The sequence below is a fragment of the Heteronotia binoei genome, chromosome 4 (genome assembly GCF_032191835.1).
Source record: "Heteronotia binoei isolate CCM8104 ecotype False Entrance Well chromosome 4, APGP_CSIRO_Hbin_v1, whole genome shotgun sequence".
Taxonomy (NCBI): Eukaryota; Metazoa; Chordata; class Lepidosauria; order Squamata; family Gekkonidae; genus Heteronotia; species Heteronotia binoei.
In genome coordinates this window covers 139,313,212-139,338,755 of record NC_083226.1, presented here as the reverse complement: position 1 = coordinate 139,338,755, position 25,544 = coordinate 139,313,212, and the positions used below count along the sequence as shown (strand labels likewise).

At 40.5% G+C, this 25,544-nt stretch overlaps 1 protein-coding gene across 1 annotated transcript in view; it reads left to right on the top strand.

Annotated features, from left to right (window-relative positions):
- Nucleotides 1-21,240, top strand: part of SERINC5 (serine incorporator 5) — a 64,961-nt gene extending 43,721 nt beyond the window's left edge. The window contains exons 5-12 of the mRNA XM_060235877.1: nucleotides 470-563; nucleotides 2,366-2,577; nucleotides 3,314-3,409; nucleotides 5,852-5,978; nucleotides 7,302-7,368; nucleotides 10,329-10,368; nucleotides 14,031-14,178; nucleotides 16,809-21,240. Of these exons, the coding sequence (XP_060091860.1) occupies nucleotides 470-563; nucleotides 2,366-2,577; nucleotides 3,314-3,409; nucleotides 5,852-5,978; nucleotides 7,302-7,368; nucleotides 10,329-10,368; nucleotides 14,031-14,178; nucleotides 16,809-16,956 (932 nt within the window). The 3' untranslated portion in view covers nucleotides 16,957-21,240. The remainder of the gene's footprint in view (nucleotides 1-469; nucleotides 564-2,365; nucleotides 2,578-3,313; nucleotides 3,410-5,851; nucleotides 5,979-7,301; nucleotides 7,369-10,328; nucleotides 10,369-14,030; nucleotides 14,179-16,808) is intronic.
- Nucleotides 21,241-25,544: the final 4,304 nt, after the last annotated feature.

Genomic DNA, 25,544 nt, shown 5'->3' with positions numbered 1-25,544 from the left:
TAAAATGAGTACTCAGCTTGCTGGGGGTAAAGTGTAAATGACTGGGGAAGGCAATGGCACACCACCCCGTAAAAAGCCTGCAATGAAAACGTTGTGAAAGCAACATCACCCTAGAGTTGGAAACGACTGGTGCTTGCATAAAAAGATTACCTTTTAGCAGATATAAAGTACATGATACTTTCTTATACAGAGTCAGACCATTAACCTACGCAGGCGTGTATTGTCTGCTCTGACTGGCAGCAGCTGTCCAGGGTCTCAGACAGAAGTCTTTCACAGGATAGCTAGAGGTCTGAATCTTTTAACTGGAGGTGACTGGGTGAACTTGGATTTTCTACATGTCAAGTGTGCTGCATCCCTTATGGTGACAATGACACGTAGAATTGGATTGCTTAACAAATAATCATCATTGTGAAGAAAATAGTTGATTCACATGCATGAAATCTAACACGGGAATTTATGTCTTCAATAGCTTGGCGCTACGTGGGTGCTGCGGGAGGGTTCCTCTTCATCCTTATTCAGCTTATCTTGCTTGTAGAATTTGCTCACAAGTGGAACAAAAACTGGTATGTATTTTTCCACAGATACTAATCTGCCTATGGTAGCTGTATGGTTTAGCGGTGTTCTGTTTAATAATACAAGTGGTTTTTAAAAAATTGCTTTTGGCACCTGGCTTTCAGGTATCTTCTTTCTTTATCCATGCTGGTTCCTTGATGTCTGATTTATGTACATTATTGTTTTAGGATGCTTTTGGGCTGCTACTTTTGATGTGACCAGTTAAACATGTATGGGCAGGGCCGGCCCTCCCGCTAGACAAACTAGGCGGTTGCCTAGGGCATCGAGAGGCGGCAGATTGGGCTTTTGCCCCCCCTCCTGTGCCCCAGGCAAGCGCTTAGCTTGCCTCCCTCCCCTCCCCCCCAATGCCACCCGCTCCCCCCCCCAGCACGGCGCCCCACCTCTCCCCGGCACTCTGCTTGCCTGCCTGCTGCTGCTAAAAGCAGCAGTGCTCCACTCGCTCCCTTCCCTTCCCCCTGGGGCTCGCCAGCTAAAAGTAAGCTTAGCCGGCAAGCAGCTCATGCCCGTGCGTTTTGTAGAGACAAAACACACAGGCACGAGCTGCTTGCCGGCTAAGCTTACTTTTAGCTGGCAAGCCCCAGGGGGAAGGGAAGGGAGCGAGCGAAGCAGAGCACCGCCACTTTTAGCAGTGACGGGCAGGCAAGCGGAGCGCCAGGAGGAACACCGCGCGGGGGGAGAGGGCATGGAGCCGTGGGGGACGTTTTGGGGGGGGGGGCACCAGGCAGGAAGTCTGCCTAGGCGCCCCAGGGCATCGGGCCAACCCTGTGTATGGGGCAGCAGTGATGTCATTAGTCTTTCTGTAGTTCTACGTAGTTCAAATTTGCATAATCATTGTCAGAGAAGTAAACACAATTCTAATGAAATTCTAACATTTTTTCAAAGGCTCTTGCAGGAGTTAGTAATGTTTGTACCAGTTTTTATCTCTAGAGATCCCTGGTCTTTTTTTCTTTCTGCCAAGCCTAAACTCATTTTAATGGGGCAGAACTATGGTAGCAATCCTAAGTAGCTGTATTTGAACACTTGTGAAGCTCCCTTACCCTGAATCAGTCCATTGGTCCATTCTGTTGTCTATTCAGATTGGCAGTGGCTCTTAAGAATCTCAAGCAGAGGCCTTTCACATCACTCTGCTGTCTGGTCCTTTTATCTGAAGATGCTGGCAACTGAATCTGGGACCTTTTACATGCCAAGCAGATGCTCTACCACTGAACCACAGGTCCTCCCCCACTTGGACTTCCATTAGGCCATGGTTTTGTTTTGGTCTTGTATGTTGCCTCTTGAAGTGCTATAAGTGCTTATTTAAATAATGTGGCATCTTGTTTGGAAATATCTGTAAATTCTTGGTTACAAGACAAGTCTTCTCGACAAGTTAGATTGATAATATCTTCAAACCACCTGGTATTGTTGGCAAAAATAGGAGCTTTTTTGTTGGCAATGCCAGTTCTGTTGAACAAGTTGCTAGAGGAACATTAGAAGGAACCTCCTGGAGGGCTCTTAAAGCTGCTCTTTTTCTCACTGGGCTCTTTCTGATTTGTATGATTGATTTAGCTGTTTAAAGCAAACTTCTAGAAAGTTTGCAGTGATTATTGCTGGGTTTTGTCATATTTATTTTTAGCTGTTTGTAGCCCTTTGTGTCAGTCCCGAGTGTTGAATGTGTTATACATGCTCAAATAACATCAGAATTAAGCAGTGTAAATGAACTAACTTCATTGTATTTTAAGACAAATAGTTGGTATCATTCACTAGCTTGCTTTTTCCCCCAGTAAATGTATAACTGGCTTTTATTTCCAAACAGGACATCTGGCACAAAGCACAATAAGCTGTGGTATGGCTCCCTAGCTCTTGTCACTCTTGTATTGTATTCTGTCGCGGTTGGAGCTCTGATTGTGATGGCTGTCTTTTACACACGCGTGAACGGCTGTGATTTTAATAAGATCCTGCTTGGCGTCAATGGTGGCCTTTGCCTGCTTATTTCCATGGTAGCCATCTCACCCTGCGTCCAAAACCGTAAGCAAGTTTTTTGCTTTGGTATTGTTTGTATTGAGCTCTACTAGGCAATGTCTTGCCAGTGTCACAAAGGAATGGAAATACTCTGCCTTCCAGCCAAATTTGATCCCCAGCGTGGTCATCCTAGTAGAATGTTGTGCGTGTTTAGAACCTACCTGGCTGTCTCAGTCTAAAACCAAGCAACTATCCCCTCCATGCTCAGAACAGCTTAACGTTCCACTCACTGTCTGTTCTGACAATCCATCCACGCAAGGCAGCTGTGTGGTTCTCAGGTTAAAACATTGCTGAGACCCTTTTGGAAATTTATGTCTGTCAAGTTTTATTTTGCACACTTTGATTACAAAGAGGAGAGGAGCCAATTGGAGACTGAAATTAGTTGATGTAATGTTAAGGCTTATTCCCCTCTGTCTACTTAGGTCATCAGTGGATGATAAATTGAAGAGGTCATCAGTGGATGATAAATTGAAGAGGTCATCAGTGGATGATAAATTGAAGCCACTTTCAGGGAGGACAGAAGTCAAATCCTAACAATTCATTGACTTTGTAGTCCATCTTTCTTGCTGTGACTCAAGACAAAATTACATTGTTTAAAAATGCAATAAAACAGCATAATGCATAAAACAAACAATGCAATAAAACTGACTAAAATTTCATAATGTTCATATATGATAATATGATAATGTGAATTGTTTTCAGGCTACAGAAACTTCCTGAAGTTTTTTTTTTAAAATCCTAGATCACCCACATTCTGGTTTATTGCAGTCAAGTGTTATCAGCTGCTATGTCATGTATCTCACCTTTTCTGCACTATCGAGTAAGCCACGAGAAACAAGTAAGCTCCACTTAAATATGTTAATGATAATTTCAGGCATGACATTTATGTGGGTGGGGTTATGACCCCATGAATTTTATTGTAAATATTTTCTAAATTATTTTTATTATACCTTTATATACATCTTCCTAGAACATTTTATTAGCATGTCTCTATTTTGCTGGTCTGTAATAAATGTTGTTCAGTTTGGTTCTATATAGGTAAACAAGAATTAAAAGTTAATCTTGGGATCAGTATTGGTCCAATATGAGCACAGGTCTACTTCAGAAGCATCCATCAAATCATCTTTCTAGGTCCTGATTCTGCAGGAAGAAACTTGTATTCTGTTGGCTACCCATTATTAAAACAAAGATTGTACTTCCCACTCAGGCAGGCTGCAAAACTGTTCCTATAGTCTTTATCCAGCTGGATACCATATATTAGACTAGCTTCTAAACATGAGTAGAGAGCCAATTAAGCTTCACTCTTGCAAAGTCATGTGGTGATTTTATGCAAATCACCATAACCCCTGACCCGAGGTGATTTATACAAATTACCGCAACCAGGACTTTCTCTTTTTATTTTGTATTTCTTGTATTTATCACTTAGCCAGTAACAAGTCACTGGGGCTGGAGAGCTGTTTATGACTCACCTCACACCACCACCCCATTTATGTATTTTATACATGGTACACTGTTAACTTTAGGTTTTGGAGCTAAAGTGGATTCCTTTTATTAGTGTGTCTTATTTTAAACACACACAGGATTCCTTTATCCTATACCAGAGAGCACATCAGCTGCAAATTAAGCCCTCTTTTCTCTGGTTCCTACAAAATATGTAATGAGCTTATATAGGTTGAGGACAACATGGGAGGCACATGTATAACTAAACACAGGGCTTTTTTTCTGGGGGAACACCAAGGAATGGAGTTCTGGAATCTCTTTGTGGTAACAGAATTCTCAAAAATGTTTAAAAGTTCATAAGAGACACTTGTGTGTTTCTCCTTCATTTCCTCTTGAGAGTTCCAAGACCTCTTTTTCCAGAAAAAAAGCCCTGACTAAACACAGAAGTTTATTTAGTTTGTAAGTGTGACCTGTAATGCCTTCCCTGTCTGGCCTGATAGCTGATGCAGTTACCAGAACTGAGGGGTGTATACTCCTCATATCTAATGGTTACAGTGTTGGTTCTTTCAGCATGTCAAATTTAAACACAATAACTAGACTGATTTTACAATTTACTGTTTTTACTGAGGAATGACACCCGAACCCTGCCTGTCTAAAATTGTACACTACTGTCCCTAGTGCACTCCATGCCTAGTCCAAGATAACGCCTATCCGTTCACCCACTGAAACCCAACTCTTGTTTGTCTGTTGGTTGCCAGTAGTTAAACTCCTCTCAGATTGTTTCCCCTTAGCATTCCATTCAGCCTTTTTGAATCTGATTGGCTTATGCTTATGAGCATGAAGCAGGGAACAGGATGGAGTCTTCTGTCCATCACAATAGTATTCACCACATGTGGCTCCTTGAGAAATGCATGCAGTTATGCGCCCTATAGTGTTTCCGCCTTTTTCCTTACTCTCTTGCTGTTCTTAGTATCAGCATATTAAAACTATTGCAAGCTGGTTTTATTTTAAACTTGGGAGCCTTCAAACACAGTTTGCAAGGCAGGGTGATTATATGTGGAAACAATACCCAGCTTGGCATGCATGATTCTTATTTGTGCCTTAAAGGACTTGCTGGATCATAGCCTAAGATACTTCGCCTGGCACAGTGCCAGGTTACCCATCTGCTTCCTGCCAAAGACATTTGTGGTTAGTGATGAAGAGTGAGACACAACCACCATTGAGCAGCCATTTCTTGGAAACTTGACTGCTCTGTTAGCATTTTCTCTGCCTTTTGGACCCACCTCTACACTTTCATCTGAAGTGCTTGTATCTGAGGCTTAGAACATGTGTGTCCTGGCAGTAGAGTGGTCATATTGAAGTTGTATGGAAATTTTTACAGATGTTCTCAGTTTGAGGAAGTATTAGGACACCTCTAAGGGTAATGGATATATAATGACTGTCATTGTACACCATTCTGAGTCCTGTTTACAGGGTGGTATAAAAACTGAATTTAATAATAAAACATCTGCATACTCATGTAATGTAATGATGTAATTGCTGATATGTGGTTCCTGTCTGCTTCCCTATCAGCATGTTTCTTGAGAGTTCATTTTAGGACATGGATCTGTCCTATATTGTTTCATTTATGCTAAGAATTTCAGTGCTGAATATCAAAAGATTGTAGTTTTTAAGACCTTAAATTGGTTTCTGGGTATGAACAAATCAGGTGGTAAAGTAAACAATAAAAGAATAAAGAACAGCAGCACTCCTTTATGTTGAACTGAAATCTGTGCAGGATCCACTCTCATAATTACAGTGTCCAAAAACAACCATGCTAATTGTGAACTTTTTCAAAAAGTCATAGATGAGAATCAGAACAACATCACAATCTGTGTACCTGAATTTAACCATGGGCTGCAAACTGATGAAAACCTGGTGACTGGGTTGGGAACTGCCCTCCTATTCTGTTGCATTTTATATTCTTGGTATGTATACCCTATGTCTGTTTTTTCTGCTATAGTGTTCAAGTAATTGAATGTAATTTACAAAGCAAAAATACATCTGCCTATTACTGAGGAAGAGAGTCTTATTTAATATCATTCCAAATGTAAGGTCGTTTTCGCACTCACCTTCCGCCAGCGCGACCCCCCTCTTCTCCGCGCAGGATCTGCGTGGATTTCGCACTAAACGCTGCGGAGCAGCCAGAAAAGCCGGAAGTTCCCAGCGCAAAAGCCGCTCAAACTGAAACCGCCAAAAAGCAGTTTGGCGTTTGCGCGGCTTTTGCGACGGGAGCTTCCAGCTTTTCTGGCTGCTCCGCAGCGTTTAGTGCGAAATCCGCGCAGATCCTGCACGGTGAAGAGGGGGGTCGCGCCGGCAGAAGGTGAGTGCGAAAACGACCTAAGTGTTTGTTAAATAGTTTAAAGTGTGTTTGTAATGTACTGAATAAATAGCAAGAACTTAGGGGAACCCTCCATCTGTGCATTCAAGTTAGGGGCCATCCCAAGGAGCTAATTACACATATAGTGTAAGGCTGGTACAATTTCATTCCAGTCAGATAAGAAGCACTGTTTCTGTTGATAATCCTAATGGAAATAATTTCAGTCAAAGTGTTTACATGGCCAGCATTGCTCTTCCTAAGACTACTTCTCTTAACACAACTGCATGTGCAAATTTTAATTGCCTTATTATAAGAAAGTATTTTTATGACCCTCCTCTGGAAAGGAGGACATATATGAAAACTAGCTCTAAGTTGCTTTGGATCATCATAATACATCTTTACAAGTCTTTACAGGAAAGGTGGTGATATTTAGGCTGTTTTGCTAATTTGTAAATTTCTCCATGGAAAGCATCCCTAGAGAGGCAGTTGAATAGATGAAACAACACCTATTCAACTGCCATGGCACCCTTACTGAGTAAGAGATTGCTTCCTTTGTGAAGATGCATAGTTCAGGACAGTGTTGCATGGAGCCATTTACAAGTGTTTGAACCAACTCTAAGTGATCCTGTTGAGTTGCCAATAGAATTTTGCTTTTGCAGAGGTAGCTAATGGGGAAAGTGTCCACCACCTTCAGCTAGAAACATTTTATACAGGACTAAGCACAACCAGTGTAAACTCTGTGTGGCAAGGGGTTAATGTAGAACTACTGTGATTCTGCCATGCAACAGGGTAATTCTGCAGAACAAAGTGTAAGGCCTCTTTTATTCCACTGAATTTAATCAGACTGGTGGCATCTGAAAATAAAGGTGATAAAGGCCATCTCTTAACATCAGTTGCTTTGGTTTACTTCTGCTTTTCTGTTTGTTTCCAGTTTGACCTCAACAACACGTGCAAGTTCTGAAGCACTGCGAGGAATATATGCAACACCAGAAACTGAAGTGAGCTAATGTTTTCCTTTGTTACTGGAGTCTGTTTGCTTCAGCCAAGATTAGCCTCCTTATGGAAGTTCTCTACTGGAATTTTTTTCCACTCTTATTTTGCATTCTTGCAAAAATCATTCAAAAGAAAGAAAATGTAAAAGCATAGTACTTTCTTATCCTTTCCCAGTATTTCTGTGGGCCTTCTGGACTCTATCTTCTGTGGTAGTCTTTTAGAAACTGCTAGTTATCAGTGTATTTATAGCCAATGTTATTTGTTTATATAGGACCATCAGTGTTCTTGGCACTTTATAGAGCACACAAACAGAGGTCCCTGCCCCAAGGAGGCTGTAATCTAAACAATTGATAAGGGAAACAAAGTGGGGAGGAAGGCAGAAGCAGAAGATTGGACTTAGTTTCATTAGGAAGGGAAGGGAACTCAAGGGATTGTGCCAAAGGAAAAGGTGAATTTATGACTGAGATAGTGAGAGAGATGGAACTCCTCCAGGTGATGGTGAAGATAGGTCCATGTAGGAGGGGCTGCAGGTAGGTAGAGTAGAATTGTGAAAGAGAGCAATAGATATTAGATGGCTGACAGTGGTGGAGCTGGAGGAGCAAAGGTCACAGCTGAAATAAATTGCAAGAAAACAGTGGAGAAATAAGGGGAGCAGGACAGCAGACTGTGCATGATCCAAGAGTGGACAGGAAGCCAAGCTGGGGTTTATGGAGCAACATCACATGGTCAAAGTAAAGAGAGAGGTTTTGGTGGTTGAGTGCTGGATGGAGGTGAGATGGTACTAAGCGATGAAGTGGCACAGGTAGTAGATGGGAGGGAAATGAATTTTATATTAAAGTCTCTCTACAGGCAATAGTGCTATTACTCAAAACCTACACTATTGTGCTCGAATCTTTGTGAAGAAGCAATGTGCAATGAATGTATGGAATAATTGCAAATGTACAAAAATGGTATAGTGTTGGCAATATCATGACAAACCTACACCAAGCCTGTGGGAAAAACAGCTGCAGGGTGGCAATCCCCACCCCACACCTCTTTCGGGGCTGTCTTCTGCAGTCCCTTTACTTTACAGAAAGCAGGGGTTTAAAAGTACTGTCCTAAAAGTTCATGGAGATTCATGACCAGGATACCCTCCATGAACTACTATTCCCAAACCATGAACAGGGCAAAATTAATGATGAATTTTGTTTCGTGGTTCTGCCTGGAGGGCAAGAACATCAGATGTAATGGTTTGCAAAACGAACTACAGGAGGAACTCTGGAGCATGTGAACTCAAATAAATGCACCAGATTATGTGTGTCATGCCAACATTTAGTTTTAGTATTACAAGGGAATTGTCTTGGTGTCTCAGATACTTCCACTGCAGGTCAAATAGGTTGGTTACTTCTCACCTCATTTGAACTAGCAGCAACCAGCAATGCTGGACATGTGATTTATTTTAGCTCACAACTGGGAAATGCTCTTTAGTGTATTGATGCTTTTTTTATTGCCTGAGAAGTGACACAGATGGATTCTGTGTGGAAAGACAGACCTCAGTGCATGAGAGAGCTGGGAACTGCTGTATTGAAGTGTACCATAATAGAATTAGTTTTACACCATTTGCTTTTAAAGAGCACTACAAGAACCATTGCATGGGAACAAAGAAAAGGCTAGCAGCTGGCAACTCACTGTGTTTCTGATTCTTCCCCCTGACAGAGGCTTTTTTGTCTTCTCATTAGAAATGTAAACATAATTCTCTAGATGCATCTGTTAAACAGGGAGCCCCTCTTACATGTTGACCAAAGATGGTTATCCACAATGAGAGAAGTGTTTGCATACAGGCCAGCACTGCTAATTGCATTGCTCAAAAATTTGCAAGCCTATACATTGGAAAAATACATCTTCCTAATTGGTGTTTTTCTTAGAGAAGCACAAGTAGAGGACCACATTCTCAGCTTTCTCTGCTTCCTTCCCTCCTTCACACCCGCTCACCAGTTTACCTTTTATCTGCCTCCCCATCTTCAACTACATTATTTATTTACTTCGTTTATATCCAGCCTTTTTCCCCAATGGAGACTCAAAGAAGTTTGCATCATTCTCCTGTCCTCCATTTTAACCTCACAACACCCTGTGAGGTAGGGTTGAGTCACTGGCCCAAAGTCACTCAGTGAGTTTCCATAGCAGAACAGGAATTTGAACCTAGGTCTCCAGATCCTCATCTGAAACACTGCACTGCTACACTTTTGGGGGGTGGCTGCTGTTGATAGAAAGTTAGATAGAAAGTTGACGTGTGGAATTTTTAAAGTGATAATTTGAGGGTAAACTTTAAAAAAAAACTCAAAGGAAAATGGTTTGCTGACTTAAAGAGAGAAAGTTTGTTCAATGCATTGGTTCATGCATGACCTGAATGCTACAGAGGAAATAAACAGTAGGGCGGTGGTGGTTGTGTGCTCAGATTCCACTGATGTCTGTTTGACTTAAGATGGACTGTATAGCTGTGTTCAAAAATAATGGCCCCCTAAAGGATGTTTTAAAATTAATGTAGGACAATAGCACATAAAAGGTGTGTTTCCAGTGAAGTATTAAAACATGTAAATAATTGTGTAGAAAATTACAATGTGATGTGTGTCTTATGTTAAAAGAAATGTTTCTAAGCAACATACTTCTTGCCTTGAACTTAGAAGGCATGCAAAATATTAGATATCTCTAACTTGCTTCATATATGGTAGCCCTTTGATAAATCAGTGTGTTTATCACAAACATAACATGTGAAATGTTTTTGTCTATAAGTCTGTTTTCCTACAATGACTGCTGAAATGGAGCTTGCTCTTCAAAAGAGAAAGAATTTGTCAATTAAAAAGGGTTCCTAGCCTTATGCTACAAAATTATATTTTTGTTCAAGATTTGCAATTTTAGTAGGTCTATATTGTATTCTTTATCCCTTTGGGAAATAAATCTTCCCCACCCCTCCGTGTTTGTTTTATAGGTAGCACGCTGCTGCTTCTGCTGTTCTCCAGATGAAGAAAGTAAGACTTGATTCCTTCATTGACTTAATTTGCATTCATATTGGCATTATTTAGAATAGGATGTATCTGTGGATGACAACATGACCTCTGGGATGCATTTTGAGAATTCCAGTTTGTATAGAAGTACTTACCACAACAGTATGAAGATAAGAAGGAAAAATTGTGGTGCTGTTGATTTTTGTTCTTCCATTTGGTCAAGGCTTTGGAACAGGAAGGCATGAAAGCTAAAAATGAGTGAGTAGGATCCCATAATCTGTTTGGCTAGCAGGGATGCTTTCTTCCAGGGAAAGGCGCTTATCCCAACATAAGTTATTCAGAGAGCCTCTTGCATCAGATGAAAGTGTCCCTGCTAGTGGAAGAGATCTGAGTTACCCAAGCTTACATTTCCAAAATCTCAGTTCTAAGTGTATGGGCTAGAATTAGGCTTTGATAGAATTAAAGTTTGTGACAACAGTGAATCTCTTGCAAATCAGTCTCCGCTTCTCATGATTGTCCACCTTGTTTCTGCCCTTTCCTTTCTCTGAGGAGCTTAGGACTCTCTCCTTTCATTTTATCCTCATAGTAACCACTTGTATAGTGGTTATAGCAGGGATCCCAAATCCTATTGAGCTTGTGAGCACCTTTGGACTGCTGACACTGGATGGCGGATATAGCCACAAAATGGCTGCCGCAAGGTAGAGCCGACAAAAAAATCTCAGGGAATAAAGTCACCCATAACTCTGATAGTAAATCTCAAATGTTCCAGGCAGAAGCTCTGTTAACAGGTTGTGTTTTAATATGAACATATTATACTTCCTTGCATAGACATAGCTTATCTTCAGTGATACAGCAAAGATGTTTGTGCTGTGGTGGCAAAGTTCAGCACTTCATCTGCCATATTGGCTTTATTATCTGCGTGAACCCCAAGCCACAGCTTGTGCTAGTTTTGTCAGGGTTTTTTTAAATGCCAACAACAAGTTTAAATTTAGCTTTGGGCACTAATAACTCCAAAAATAGAAGAAACCATGAAAAGTACAGTAGGCCCCTGTCACCTGTGGTTTGGCATCCATTCTATTCACATAAATGATACACAATGTATGTTATATACAGCCCTACTTCTAACCTGAAGACCACATGCATCTCTGTGGTATAGACATAAAACAGATGGCTTTTGAGGCAAGCACAACTAAGTTTAGTCATGGCTCCTCCTTGCAATTTTGTGGCTGTCATTTGCATGCTCCATGTGGCCAGGAACTCCTTGTGGTTAAGAGCAAATTAATGACATCAAAGAGCAAAATGTCCTACTGGGAGTGAGTTCTGATCCCTGCCCACCACCCGATTCTGCCTGTATGGCAAGAGAGACCTGATCCTACAAGGAAGCTCCCATTCCTACCACTTTTCATGAGTTTGATGCAAAATGAGATGGGAGGCATTGCTGGCCATCAGCAGTGTTAGGGGGGAATCTTTGATTGAGAGAAATTGCTCAGGAAGTGGAGTTTTGTTACTTCAGTCCTGGATTGCTCTGAAAGCTTTCTGCGGCTAGAAGGCAGCAACTGAATCTGTGTTTGAAAGGCTGTCCCTCTAGCCCACAAGCAAAACCAAAGCAGGAGGCAAATGAGTGCCTTTGCCTTGTTAATTCTAGAATGCATGTTGTATAAATTCCAAGGAACACTGAAGCATTTTTAGATTTTAAAATTCAGATAAAATGTTCTCAAAACCAAAGAGACACAGATATTATGTTTTAATTTTTGAAACATTGTCCATTTTTGCATAGCTTTTTGGGGAGCAGGGATTTGTTGTATGGAAAAATTTATGCAATTGCACAAGAAAGAAAGGGATGCAATGTGGAAGAATAAACACAAGGCTGTTAAATTACAGGCTTAGTTGAAAAAAATCAGGGAAACACATCTGGATGGAAAACAGTTTATATCCTCTTTTTCATGCCGTGTGTCTAATGCGTATGTGTATTTAATAATCTTGTTGATTGCATTAGATTTTATCCTTGTGCCATCTTGCACTCTTTTACATTCTCTTCTCTTTACTCAAACACTTCCACTATGGATAGTTTGTATTTGAGGAGCAGTTAGTGAGTGTTACAAGTGCTTCATTCTGTTTGGTGAGCTCCCCTCACTTCACAAAGCACCCCACAATGAGAAAATATTATTTTTTATAAGTTGGATACTGAGATGTATCTTTAACATGAATTTCAGGTTCTCAGTCTAAGGTTGCTGAGCAATGTGCTCAACACATTAAGAAAAGATAATGGTAAAGTAACAAAAACACATTTTCTTACTGCTCCAGGCATCTATCTCCTTACCTCCAGGTAACAAAGTTTGTTTGAAGAGGAATTCCTACAAATGGTGACCACAGGTATTCCCTCAAGGGAGGGGCTGTAGCTTAGTGGAAGCCTCTCCTTTGCATATGCCAAAGGTCCCAGGTTCCATCCCTGGCATTTCAAGTTAAAGGGACCAGCAGTAGGTAATGTGAAAGAGCTCTACATGAGATCCTGAAGAGCCATTGCCTGTCGAAGCAGATAGTCCTGACTGGCTGATTCAGTATAAGACAGCTTTACATGTGTTCATGTATACTGATCGCAGCTTTTGGTTGTGGAAAGTGGTTTGGCTCTTATCTGGGCTGCCAGTCATGTGCTTGTTGCTGTCAAAAGCTGCATTCATATTTTATTTCTGCTGTTTGTTACATCTTTTGCACGTGTTTGTACTGAAGATAGTACTGAGCAGTAACATATGAAGCAGCCCTGAGCCCAATGAGGTTGGGTGAGAAGTAATCGGAAGAAGGCCCTGAAGTGGTTCACCATCCAATTGGCAAAGAAATGCTTCATGCCGGTGGCAAGAGCCAAGCAAGTAGCTGGGAAGTCTACCAGCCTGCCCAGATAATAAATCTGCAAGAAGGATAACATTTAATTAGTCTTTAGATGAGGATGGCTTCTTCATCCTATCTCCACCAGCCGTGTTCAGACCTTGTCACTAATCCTTTCTAAACCCACCCACCCCCAATAAATGTTTCATTTGCTACTGACCCCCTGCTCCTGAATGCAGCTTACCCAACTCTGCAGTCTCTGTTTATGCTGTGTGCCTGCTACCTGGCCACACACACTTCTTCTTTTTTAATTAATTAATTCATTCATTCTACCTCAGGCAAATTGGCATCCTAAAGTAGCTTACAGTAGAAACCCACAATAATATACAGTACAGGTAGCAGCCAGAATTATTGCCATTAACAAAATTTGTAGAACTCTCTTTGACTAGTGAAGTAGTAGAGTTCCTCTTTGGCACTAAACCTCTGAATTCCAGTGCCAGAAGACAATACCAGGGGAAGGCCTCAGCCTATGTGTCCTGTTGTTGTCCCTCCAGAGGAACTGGTTGGTCACTGTGTGAGACAGGATGCTGGACTAGATTGTCCACTATGAGCCTGCTTCGGCAGGGAGGGTGGGATATAAATCCAATAAAATAAAAAATAAAATAAAATAAAATAGTCTGATCCAGCAGGGCTTGTCATATGTTCTTATGGCATGGTTCAGCACTGCAAATGCCAGCTGCAAGGAAATGGGTATGAGGATGGTAATGACTGAAGCCTCCTCTTCCCCAAGTTTTTGGGAGCTGCAGCTATTTCTTTAGGCTGGAGACAAATCCTAATGTGGTTTTTTTTGTGCTTGGTTTCTGCAGCAGATGTGGATGAACGCATTGGTAAAAGAGGTGGTCAGAGAGTCATTTATGATGAAAAGAAGGGCACCGTGTACAGCTATGCCTATTTCCACTTTGTTTTCTTCTTGGCTTCCCTCTATGTGATGATGACTGTTACCCACTGGTTCCAGTAAGTTACCTTCTTCAGACTGTGATTCTTAGCACTGAATTGTGCAGTCATTGTGGCTTACACTATGAGCTGGCACATTCCAGGTTAAACGTCACCTGAGCCCTAAACCCTAATCTGATGGCCTTAGGAAACCCAGAGTTTTCTTTAGTTTATTCAGAGAAATCTGTGTAACACATGGGCTTTTAGAGTAAAAACAGTAAAATACTTATAAAATAAAGCAACCTGATCATGCCATTTCTGGGATAATTGTATTTTTTAACTATAACCTAAATTGGACTGTTGCCCAAAGGGGAACAGCTGCAGCCCAGTAAAACTATTAATAGGATAATTACTGCAAATGTTAACTAATCAGATTAGTGGGGACTTCATGTGCTGTTGAAATAAAGTTGGCAACAGCCAAACTGGCAAGTCTGTCACTTCTGAAGACTGAGAGAGTGATAGGGGAATGAACAGGAAATGTTACAAGAATTAGAATACAGAAGATCAAAGAAGTTCTTCATTTGCAGTATAAAGTTTTAATGGGAAAAAAAAGAATTGTGTTAAAGTTTCAGGCACCTGCAGTCCACAAGGGCAAACCTTTTAGTCCTGTGGGATATTAGAAAATCTACCAGTGTTTTCTCAGCCATGTAGTATGGGGGTAATGATTCTGATCTACAGTAAAGATTGCTCAGATTACACATGTGCAGCAGTTTGAACCCTTGATAGAATGTACTATATCAATTAAAGGCATTAAACGCTGCTTATTTATTTATAGGATATTTCTAAGCCATCTCTTCAGAGTTGTGCTTGAGGCAGCTTACAATTAAAAACACAATAGTAATCTCCGCTCTTGGCTAGTAGCCTTGATTTGAATTGGATCGTGACACTTAATAAACAAGGCTTATATCAGAATGTGTTGCTAAATTTGCACATCCTCATTACAACCATTGCAGGAGTGCGATTCAAGAGGCATGTCACAGAAATGACAAAAAGCAACACTTTAGAAGTAATTGTCAAATTTCAAATTAACAACTCACTGGACAAAGGGCATTTGTCCCAAGTTGTGTTAAAGGACTTGAAAGTGAAATTGCTGTATTTCTAACAAAAATATACATCTTGTCATTGAAATCAGCCTCCTTATATTGAGTACTAGGGATGGGCACGAACCTTAAAAAGATGGTTCAGGGCGGCCCCCAAACCAGGTGGGCCCATATGAACCCAACCAGTCTAGTATGTTTGGGTTCTCCTTTTTCCTGACCATGGCAAGCTGTGACCAGGAGAAAAAGGACAGGGATCACCCTGGAAGGGACTTCCCTTCCACCTTTATCCCAGGAAAGGACATATTTTCCCCCTTTTTCCTAGCTGCGGCCATTCATTTAACCCTTCTGTTTTGCTCCCTGCCACTTAGAAGGGGGGAAGGAGCAAAACAGAAAGGTTAAATGGCTGCCAGCCTTTAAGCCCAACAGCTGAGCTTGCAGCCATTTAACCTTTTAGTTTTGCTCCCTGCACTTTGAAGCAGGAGGGAGCAAAACTGAAAGGTTAATGACCATCAGCCATTTAAACCTAACAGCTGTACAGCAGACCCCATGCTGAACAGTTGGCCCTGAACAGCCAAACCAGCCAGAAGTCCGTAAATGCTTGGGGAATGTGTCTTCCCCAAACATCGGTTCCCCAAGCCCCAAACCAGCCCAAGTTCAGCCCAGATTTTGCCTTGTGAGCCAGTTCATGCTCATCCCTATTGACAACTTTCCAAACCTATGTGCCAATTTTTAAAAAGAGATCCAAGAAAATAAAACACCTGGCAGTCTAACTTTTTGTCCCAACTAAATGAATAGCAAGCATGATGGAAGCTGGGATTTTTAACCTATAGAAGAAGAGCAAGACTTGCAAGGTGAATCAGCATGATTTATAGATTCATAGAGTTGGAAGGGACCTTCATGGTCATCTAGTCCAACTGCGTGCACAAATACAGGAAACTCAAAATACCTCTCCCCACATACCCCCATTGACACCTGCTCCACACCCAGAAGATGACAAAAACAAAAACCCCTCTCCAGGTTCCTTGGAAACTGACCTGGAGAAAAAATGCTGCCTCACCCCAAAGTGGCGAACAGCATTTCCCTGGGCCTGTAATAAGGGGTCATGAGAACTAAGCAGTGATACAGCCCTTCTTGCCCTCCTCATGATCTGCCTAAGTGCACAGAATCAGCATAGCTGTCAGATGGCCATCTAGCCTCTATTTAAGAACATGTGAAGGGAAGTCCTGCTTTACTAACCTTTTGTGAACTAGTGTGCTTGGCAGCAATCTTACAGAAAGAGATGATCTGCTAGACTTTATATGCTTGGACTATCAGTAGTCTTCTTACCTAAGATTCTTGAATAAATTTAGCAGTCATGGGGAAAGCGATTTAATTAGAATACACCAAAGAAATCATTCTGCACAACTTACGTACTGCCACAGGATGTAGTGATGGCTGGTAGTTGAAGAGGCTTTTAGTAAGGATACAGCAAGTTCAAATGAATAGAAAACAGGTCTGTTAACTTTAAGTAGTTGTGAAGCTAATGGGGCTTCTGTGTTCAGAGGCAGTCTACCTTTGGATACCAGATGCCAATGCACATTCACTAATCTGATTTTATTTTCACCTTTATAGTTATGAAAGTGCTGCAATTGAGAAATTCTTCGTTGGAACATGGTCCATATTCTGGATTAAGATGGCTTCATGTTGGGTGTGCGTCCTTCTCTACCTATGGACTCTTCTAGCTCCTCTCTGCTGCCCTACCAGAGAATTTTTAGTGTGAAATTTCATCTCATTGCGGCTTGGAGAATGGAAAAATAAATCTTGTCTATTGGCTACCCTAACACTACTCCAACATATGGCTTTCTCTCAGATAAAACTGGATGTCTTCGGCCTGGACTTTTCTTTATGTAATCTAAGAGTTTGAAGGAATATTAGTCAAAAGCAACACCTCAGTCTGGAACCAGAAAATACAAAAACTGTTACCTATCCCAGCATAAGTAAAAGCTTTTAAATTATGGCTTATCCATCATGCAAATGTTTGGTGTCCCTCCTGTATGATACAGAATGTCTGTTTGCTCACAGACTTCTGAACCTTCTTGCAGTGACTGATTTTCTCACAAGTGAAAAAACACCTTTGTAGGGAATTAGAAAGTGTAACAACTTGATAGGGATAGTTTTGTGCAGGTAGAAATAGCATCAGCTCAAGGGTTTCTTTTCCTGTATTAGATACTTATCATAAATTATTGGAAATATGGATTGTGAAAGAAAAGGATTTATGGTTATAGAAATATTTAATTTATGATATTAATGAAAGGCACCTTTATAAATCACTGGGTGATGGAATGTGGAATTTAAGATGCTAGACACTGTAACTGATGGTGCAATTAATGAGAGTTTTTTGTGGGCTACTCTGGGAGGAAATGCATCGAGTACAATATTCATGATGGGACCAATGAACAACAATTTCCCTCTTTTATCTGAGCTACCCTAATACGCCTCAAGAATCTGCCATTTTGAAATAGTTAAGTGAATACATGCTAGATCCTATCCAAACCTCTGAACCTAACAAACTGAAATGCAGGACCTGCAAAATCTAGTGACAGTTGATGCTGTAAAACTAACTGTGTCCTGAAAAAATATTTAGGAATATTGAATGTTATTTTCAGCTGTGTGGGATATTTTTGTCCATCACTGTTTAGATGCCAGATTGCCCCTCGAAGCTTGTTTTTTATGGTAATAACTTGTAACTTTAAAGTGCAATTGCAAGTAGAGATTATAATAGCATTTTTCAGTCTTATTTCAGGTCTTCAAAACTGTGTTGTTGAACATTAAGATGTTGCCTTTCTAGCTCTTTATTAGAAATTAACTTCAGATGCCAAGCCTTTTGATGTTCTCCTTTAGGGGAATTCCATAATTTGGATCAAAGCTAATTTTGTAAAATAATTTTTTAACTTTTTAATCCTGAAAAAGAACCTTATAAATGTTGGCTCACATAAAGCCACTGTATTCACTGTTTTGTATTTACTCATAGTTAGATTTGAGTAGTACCTTAGAGACCATCAAGAGTCTCAAGGTAGAAGCTTGTCAAATGCTTGTTTGTCTCTAAGGGACTAGTCAACTGAAACCTACCTGTTCTACTGCAGACCAGTATGGCTAACTCTCTGAAACCATACGTAAGCATGCGTCAGCTATTACATTACTTGTTGACTTGTTGTATGTCATCACTTCATTTTAAAGCTAGCACATGCCACTGTTTCAGATTAAATAAATGGCTGGCGGTCACTTAAATAATAGCATTCTGCAAACAGGGTAGCTGCGGTATGTAGGATATCCTATTCCAGTCTTTATGTAAGAATTAAAGCATGGTAATATGGCAATGGCACATTACACCATTACTATCAGTGTGCACCTTTCCTTTTAACAATCAAGTGACTTGGAAAGTTAGAAAGGTGTGCTGAAAGTATTGGTGCAGCCTGCCTATGCAATGATACCACACTTGGATTGCTACATACTATATTAACTGCACTTTCTGCTTTAATTTAGTATTTCCTTAATACTTGGTAAATGGCTGCCATCTGGAGAAAGAGAAGGGAGTGCACACTTTCAAGGGAATTAAGAGTTCTTGTCCTTGTCTGTCCATGAGCAGAAGGCTTGAACCCAATAGAAGTTATTGTTGGTACTGTATCATGTCCTTTGTTTTGTGTATCCTTTTGTCTCTCCCCTCCCCCGGTAATAACTTTTTCAGAGCTTGGTGAATTTAATGGAGCTAGAAGCTGCGTAGAACTTATTTTGCAGTGTTTCAGAGTTGAAAGCAGCAGTGCTGCCTAACATTAAGAATTGAATACATTTAGGCAATCAGGGTATTAGGGATGCCTGGTTCTCTGAGCTCAGAGCTGGTGATACCTGGTTTCTTACCAGATCATTGTAAAACATTTAGCTGTTGTGCTTTTAAGGAGGGAGGGATTTGTGTGCATGCACCCTGAAAACATTTGGGAATTGTATTCCTCTGTTCATGTACACTTTGGTCATAATGTATGTGGACCAAAGAGAGTCCATTCTAGTTAATGCTACCTTAATTCAATTGTTGTAGGTGCTGGGCCTGCTAGTTTTCTGTGAATTGTAGCTCTCTTTTCATGGTTTAATATTAAATGTTTATTGGAAATAGATGTAGATTTTCCATTCTCTGAACTTCAGTCTCTTCTGTAGACGTACATGATAAGGGAAAAAAATCCATATTAGATAGTTTGCATACCGTGATACCTTGCCTTTTGAGTCAGTGACACAAAAGGGAGCTGGATTGAGCTCAGGAAGCGGAAGTGGTGCTACTATCTGAAAGTGGCCTTTTAATCAGTTCCAGCTCCTGCTCAAATGCTGTGTCTAGCCTCTGTTCTAATGTATGGAGAAGGGGAAATGGATTGTTAATGCCATTGGTGGCGACTGCAAAAGGCAGAATGGGGTTTGTAACATGCTGGTACTCGATCATGACTCTGCCAAAGGGAATCCCCAGGGACTATGTTAAAATATACTCCCTTTCTTACACTACTGACACCCTTTTCTATAGTGGGAAAGGATCATTGTACTTTATAATCTGAAGGACAGAATTCTGCCAAAACATTTAAGGCATGCATATCTAGAGCACTCTTTTTAAGGTCTTATGGGCTGCAGCCCTTTCATTGGCATGTTCAGACATGGCTTTTCATAGCATTTAAATCTTACCTTACTGCTAATGTGGCAGTCACTTCTACATTATCAAGAAAATACATCTTGAAATTTTCATTTCTATTAAAAAAGGCTTTCCACTATAAAGTTCGTGTACTAACTGCTTTAATACACAAGACATTTAAAATGTGTATATTGTAAAAAATTTCCACTGTTAGAATATTTACTTCAAATATCATGATTTAAAGTTTAGGCTCCAGTGGCAATAAAGGTGTTTTGCCAAAGATGTGGCCCAGAAAAATAGAATACTGTGCTGAGGTAAAGAAAAAAGTCAGCAATATTGCACATGCCTTAATTTTGTTTTGCTGTTCATAAGGTTAAGTTCTAAATGTTTCTTGACAGTGTTTGAGACCATTATGTTGAGAAATGTGAGTAGCATAGTCCACTAGGAAGTTCTCCTGCACATTCTCTATTGAAATTAATGGGAGAGTACAGCTTCTGGTCCCCTTCCTTATATTTCATTGATGGTTGCATGGAACTGCTTGTGGATTATAGCCACAGGGTTGGATCTAATTACTTCCATCTACTGTATGAGGTATTGTGCTGTCTATTTTACTCTTCGTTCTTTCTAAAATTTATTATATTGGAATGTCAGCATAATTTGTAGGCACAATTCAAGTATAGTTCATTCCCTGCCAGATTTCCCCCCAATAAAGTTCTCTTCTCTCCACTCTTATCAAAAAGTCCAAGTAGCCTTGATTTCTCAACATTACTGCATAGAGCAGTTAACCATAATATAAGCTTATTTTTTCATTTCACTACAAAACAGACCAAAAACAGAAAGCATGACTCCATGCACAAGGCCAAGGGAAGGCTATCAGATGCCAAATATCCAGGAGGTTGAGCCGTCACAATACTCTGGTGCCTCATTGAGCAGAAGGAAGTGATTATTGAGTCCAATTTATTGTATTTTGTAAAGCAGTGCTTTTCCCCTTCCAATGTACTACTAGTTTTTATTATTTAAACACACATTATCAAACAGTTCCAGCTTATTTAGGATGTTTTTATGTAAGCGTTAATGACTGAATACAAACTACGATATTTTCCATAGGTTTTTTAAATTGTGTTTTTTAAAAAGTCTTTTGATACAACTTCAGCCTTTTTTACTTTTTCTGTTTGTGAGGGAGGGATTTTGTTCACAATTGTAACTACCACTGGTTACATTTTGGTCTGTAGTTTGTAGAAATTGTAAGACTAAGTATCTGAGACTTGGAGAAAAAAATTTCAATGTACACACTGTATATGGTTTTTAAAGCATGTTACTGGGTTTTCTAGAAATGACTACATATTGAGTGAAAGTATCATAAACATTTAACAGACCAATAAACTTCTGTTCATTTGAAAACACATCTTGTAGTCCTTTATATATTAGACATCCATATTTTGCCACTTGTTTGCACTTATCCACATTTGCAGGTGAAGATTTCCTAACAAAGCAGCTTTCTTAACATCTTTGATATAAAAACAAATAGGAGTTTTGTAATGGCTTAAAGATTGCCACTAGTATTGTTGCATAAACTTTCATGGACATAACCAGATAAGCCATCTTCAGTTAACAGCTGTGTGTATACGCTGGCATGGATGAATAGGACTGAAAATACTGAGGAAACACAATGCAAGCAATATAGTTTCTGGCGTTTATATGCAAGGCTTTGTTACAGAAATATTGCAAATTTATGAACACATGAAGCTGCCTTATACTGAACCAGACCCTTGGCCCCTCAAAGCCAGTACTGTCTGTTCAGACTGGCAGCTGCTCTCCAAGGTCTCAGGATGTGGTCTTTCACATCACCTCTTACTTGGCCCTTTTAAATTGGAGATTGAACCTGAGACCTTCTGCATATCAACCAGATGCTCTACCACTAAGCCGCAGCTCCTCTTGTCTTTTTATGATACAGTTCACCATTTTGTTCTCTATACCTACACACACACCTGCTAACTGAAACATGCTTTTTTGTGTATGGAGAAGACTCTAGTTCATGGAAGCTTATTCCATAACAACCTGTTTAACCTTTCAGGTGCTACGACATTCCTTTTTGTGTTTGCTACAATAGCCCAAGATGACTAAAAGGTAAAAGTAGTCCCCTGTGCAAGCACCAGTCATTTCCATCTGGGGTGACGTCGCATCACAGCATTTTCAAGGCAGACTTTTTATGGGGTGGTTTGCCATTGCCTTCCCCAGTCATCCACACTTTCCCCCCAATGCTGGGTACTCATTTTACTGACCTTGGAAGGATGGAAGGCTGAGTCAACCTTGAGCTTGCTACCTGAACCCAGCTTCCGCCAGGATCAAACACAGGTCGTGAGCAGAGAGCTCAGACTGCAGTACTGCAGCTTTACCACTCTGTGCCACAGGGCTGCTCCAAAATTACTACCGTGCTGTAATTTGTAATTCTAAGTCCTATTGAGATGCTTGTAGACAATGCAGTGTGTTTTCTGTTATCCTGAAGAGCATGGTGACATTATCTCATGACAAGCAGCTGGGTTCTGTACTAGTGACAGCTTATTACATGGCAGCTTAAATAAGTTTAACACTTCATATTGCAAGGACTAAGAGCATCTCTTCCAAGTGTCTCCCCAGTAGAGTCACCCTGTGGATTGTTTAAAATAAATGTGCATATGTCAATGAGTAGTGGACAGGTCAGATTTTCTTTTGACAGCCCTCCATTTCAAACTTCGTAAGAAATTCTACAAGAAAGTTATGCTAACAACATGCCTTATAAAAGAACTCAAAGAGCAGGGGCTAGGGTTCCCAGATGAGAAATACCTGGAGGTTTTGGGGGTGGACCTTGAGGAGGAGAGGGGGGCTGAGAAGAGCAGGGACTTCAGTGAGGTATAATGCCATAAAGTTCACCTTCCAAAGCAGCCATTTTCTCCAGGTGAACTGATATCTGTGACCTGGAGGTCAGTTGTAATCCCAGATCTCCAGCCACCACCTGGAGTTTAGTAACCCTGGTGGAGACATTTCCTAACTTTACTGCTGAAAGCAAAGGTCCTGTATGGTTTGAAAAGGCCCATATATGGTTTGTAAGCCCCTACTACATACATGACTTGGGAACAATTGTTCGATTTTTTTCATGGAAGGCTGTAGAGTATGTCCTATTGTTCAAATGGCCAAAAGTTCAGTTTTGATTGCAAGATCTTCTGACCCTGTAGTCCCATGAATGAAGTAATGAAATAAATAATGAGCCTTATTCTCACATAAGTACCTAGGATTGTGATAGCGACAATATCTGTACAACTGTAGATAAGCAGCTTCCTATTTTGTGAAATAATTAAATACTAGCTTTGTCAATCAGTGGCTCAGATCCAGACAAAATGAATTTCCTTTCCCTTCTAGTGCAGCCCAAAATTGTCCACTGAAACCCTGCTCCTAGGAGACTGGGACCCCTCACCCAGGAACAGCAGGAGTCAGAGGTTTGCAGCAGGAGGGAAGAATTGGCAATTCTTTGGCCAATTATCTCCTGGAACTAACCCAGTGATTGAGCATAGCCTGTGGATGAAATGCGTTATTTACTAAGTTCTTTGGGTCAGGATGGAAAGGAAAGGGAATGAGATGTGTGTGAGAAAGGGGAAGGGAGGAGAGGACACTCTAAACTGAGCCATCTGATGCAGCCTTCAATTATTTGCTAAAGCTCTCGACCCTCCTGCTGCAAAAATTTTTTAAATGTAATTGGACATGGATAGAACTCACAGGCAGTTTATTTCAAAGTTGTTGGGTAGAAGGTTCTCCATGCTATATTTATACAAGATAATTTAGAAGTTGGACAAACCCAGCTGCTTGTTAAAACAGATGCAAAGTACAAGTTTCTAAAAATAAAACTGCCCACTTTTCCTCCACACTTTAGAGGCAAAGCTTACCCAGGACTGATTTATGTGTAGTAATCAAAATAGCACAGAAGTACTCTGCTTCTCTTTAATCATGTTATTTCTGAAGCGCTCTTTAGTTAGAGTTCAGAACACTATGCAAGCCTATTTTTCCCAGAATAGTGTAGCAGAGGAAAAAAACCCACTGGATTTATTAGAAGGCAGAGTGGTAGCAAAGTTGACAGTGGGGTAAAATATTTGTTTATTTATAAATTACCACAGTGGTAACATTGCAGACATACACACAAAAGAACCCTTTAAGGTATTCAAGAAATACAAAGTGGAAAATAAATTTACATAATCTAATGCTATTGTTAGCTGCTCCTGATGGGAATTATTATTGTGGAGTGTTTTCTGAAGCAAATAATAGCTTTCAAGATACTTGAGAGATAGCCACCCCTGCATAGGCTGTCTCAGAAGCTGAGTTCCCAAATACACATTTCCATGTAAAACAAATGGGGTTATGGGTTCCTGACCCAACTGAGTCATGCATTCACACAGTGATGAACCTTCAAAACAAAACAAAAAACTCTTGTCATTGAATGACTCCAAATGCTGCAAGGGGAAAAGAGGGGCTTAAGGCTTTTGCCCTGCATCATTTTGGCCTGTGGAAATAGATACCAGGGGATCTATTTGTCTCTTGAGCTCTGTATAAGATTGCCAACCTCTAGGTGGGGATTGGAGATCACTAAAATTACAACTGATCTCCAAATTCCAGAGACCAGCTCCCCTGGAGAATATGCCTGTTTGGAGAGTGGCATTATACCCTGCTAAGATGCCTTCCCTGAAATCTCCAGAAATTTCCCATCCCAGACTTGACACCTTCTCCATTCCATACATCTAATCATTAGCTATAAAGGATCATTCTTTATACAGAGTTCCATCCAACTCTGACATGAAGCTGCTGCGGGAGGGCTTGAGTCAAGGGTCAGTTTCAGCCTTGCCCCACTTCACATCACTTGGTTGTTCTTAGGATGACATTATTGTAACTGGGTGTGTTGCTCTGTCTGAATTCATATGAGCCCATGAAGTTGCCTTATCTGGAGTCAAACTATTATAGCCTATCAAGATAGTATTGCCTTCTCTGACTGGCAGCAGCTCTCCAGGATTTCAGCAGAAATCTTCCACATTGTGTACTGCCTAATCCTTTTGCTTGTGAGTGCTGGCAATCAGACCCATAACTTCTGAGAGCAAGGGATGGAATAAAAATGTAATATTGGAACAAAAAGAAAAATACATATTGTGTCTGAGAGGCCGATGTGAGAATGAGTTATAGAACTAGTTATGTGAGGAAAGGCCTCTAGTTAAATTCTAGAAAGCGCAGTGGAACTTCCTTTTTAACATAACATCTACTGAGCAATTTATGTACGGAAGCTGTTAAGCCTGGAAGTGTAGGTTAACTGTTGCCACCTAGTGGACATCTCAACATCCTATTTTATTTTTAAAAATTACTTTCTTTTAGTAGTTGGGAAGTCAAAATGCAGCCTTAGGCCTTGCTCTCACAAAATAGTAGGTGATGTGATAAACATGTATCTGTACCATTTCAGACAGCGGTTTGCAAGAACAAGTTCTACCAGCAAAAAAATGATTTGTCCACATGGAAAATTTTAAGAAGACCAGTTTTCCTTATGGAAGCCTTCACCTGCAGTTTGAAGTGATACACAAGGACAGATGGGCAATTACACTAATTGGGAATGCTTCCCCTGAACTATTGCCAGGGAGGCCAGATTTCTTGCTTTTTTGAGAGACCTTCCACCTAGGGTTGCCAGATCCAACTCAGGA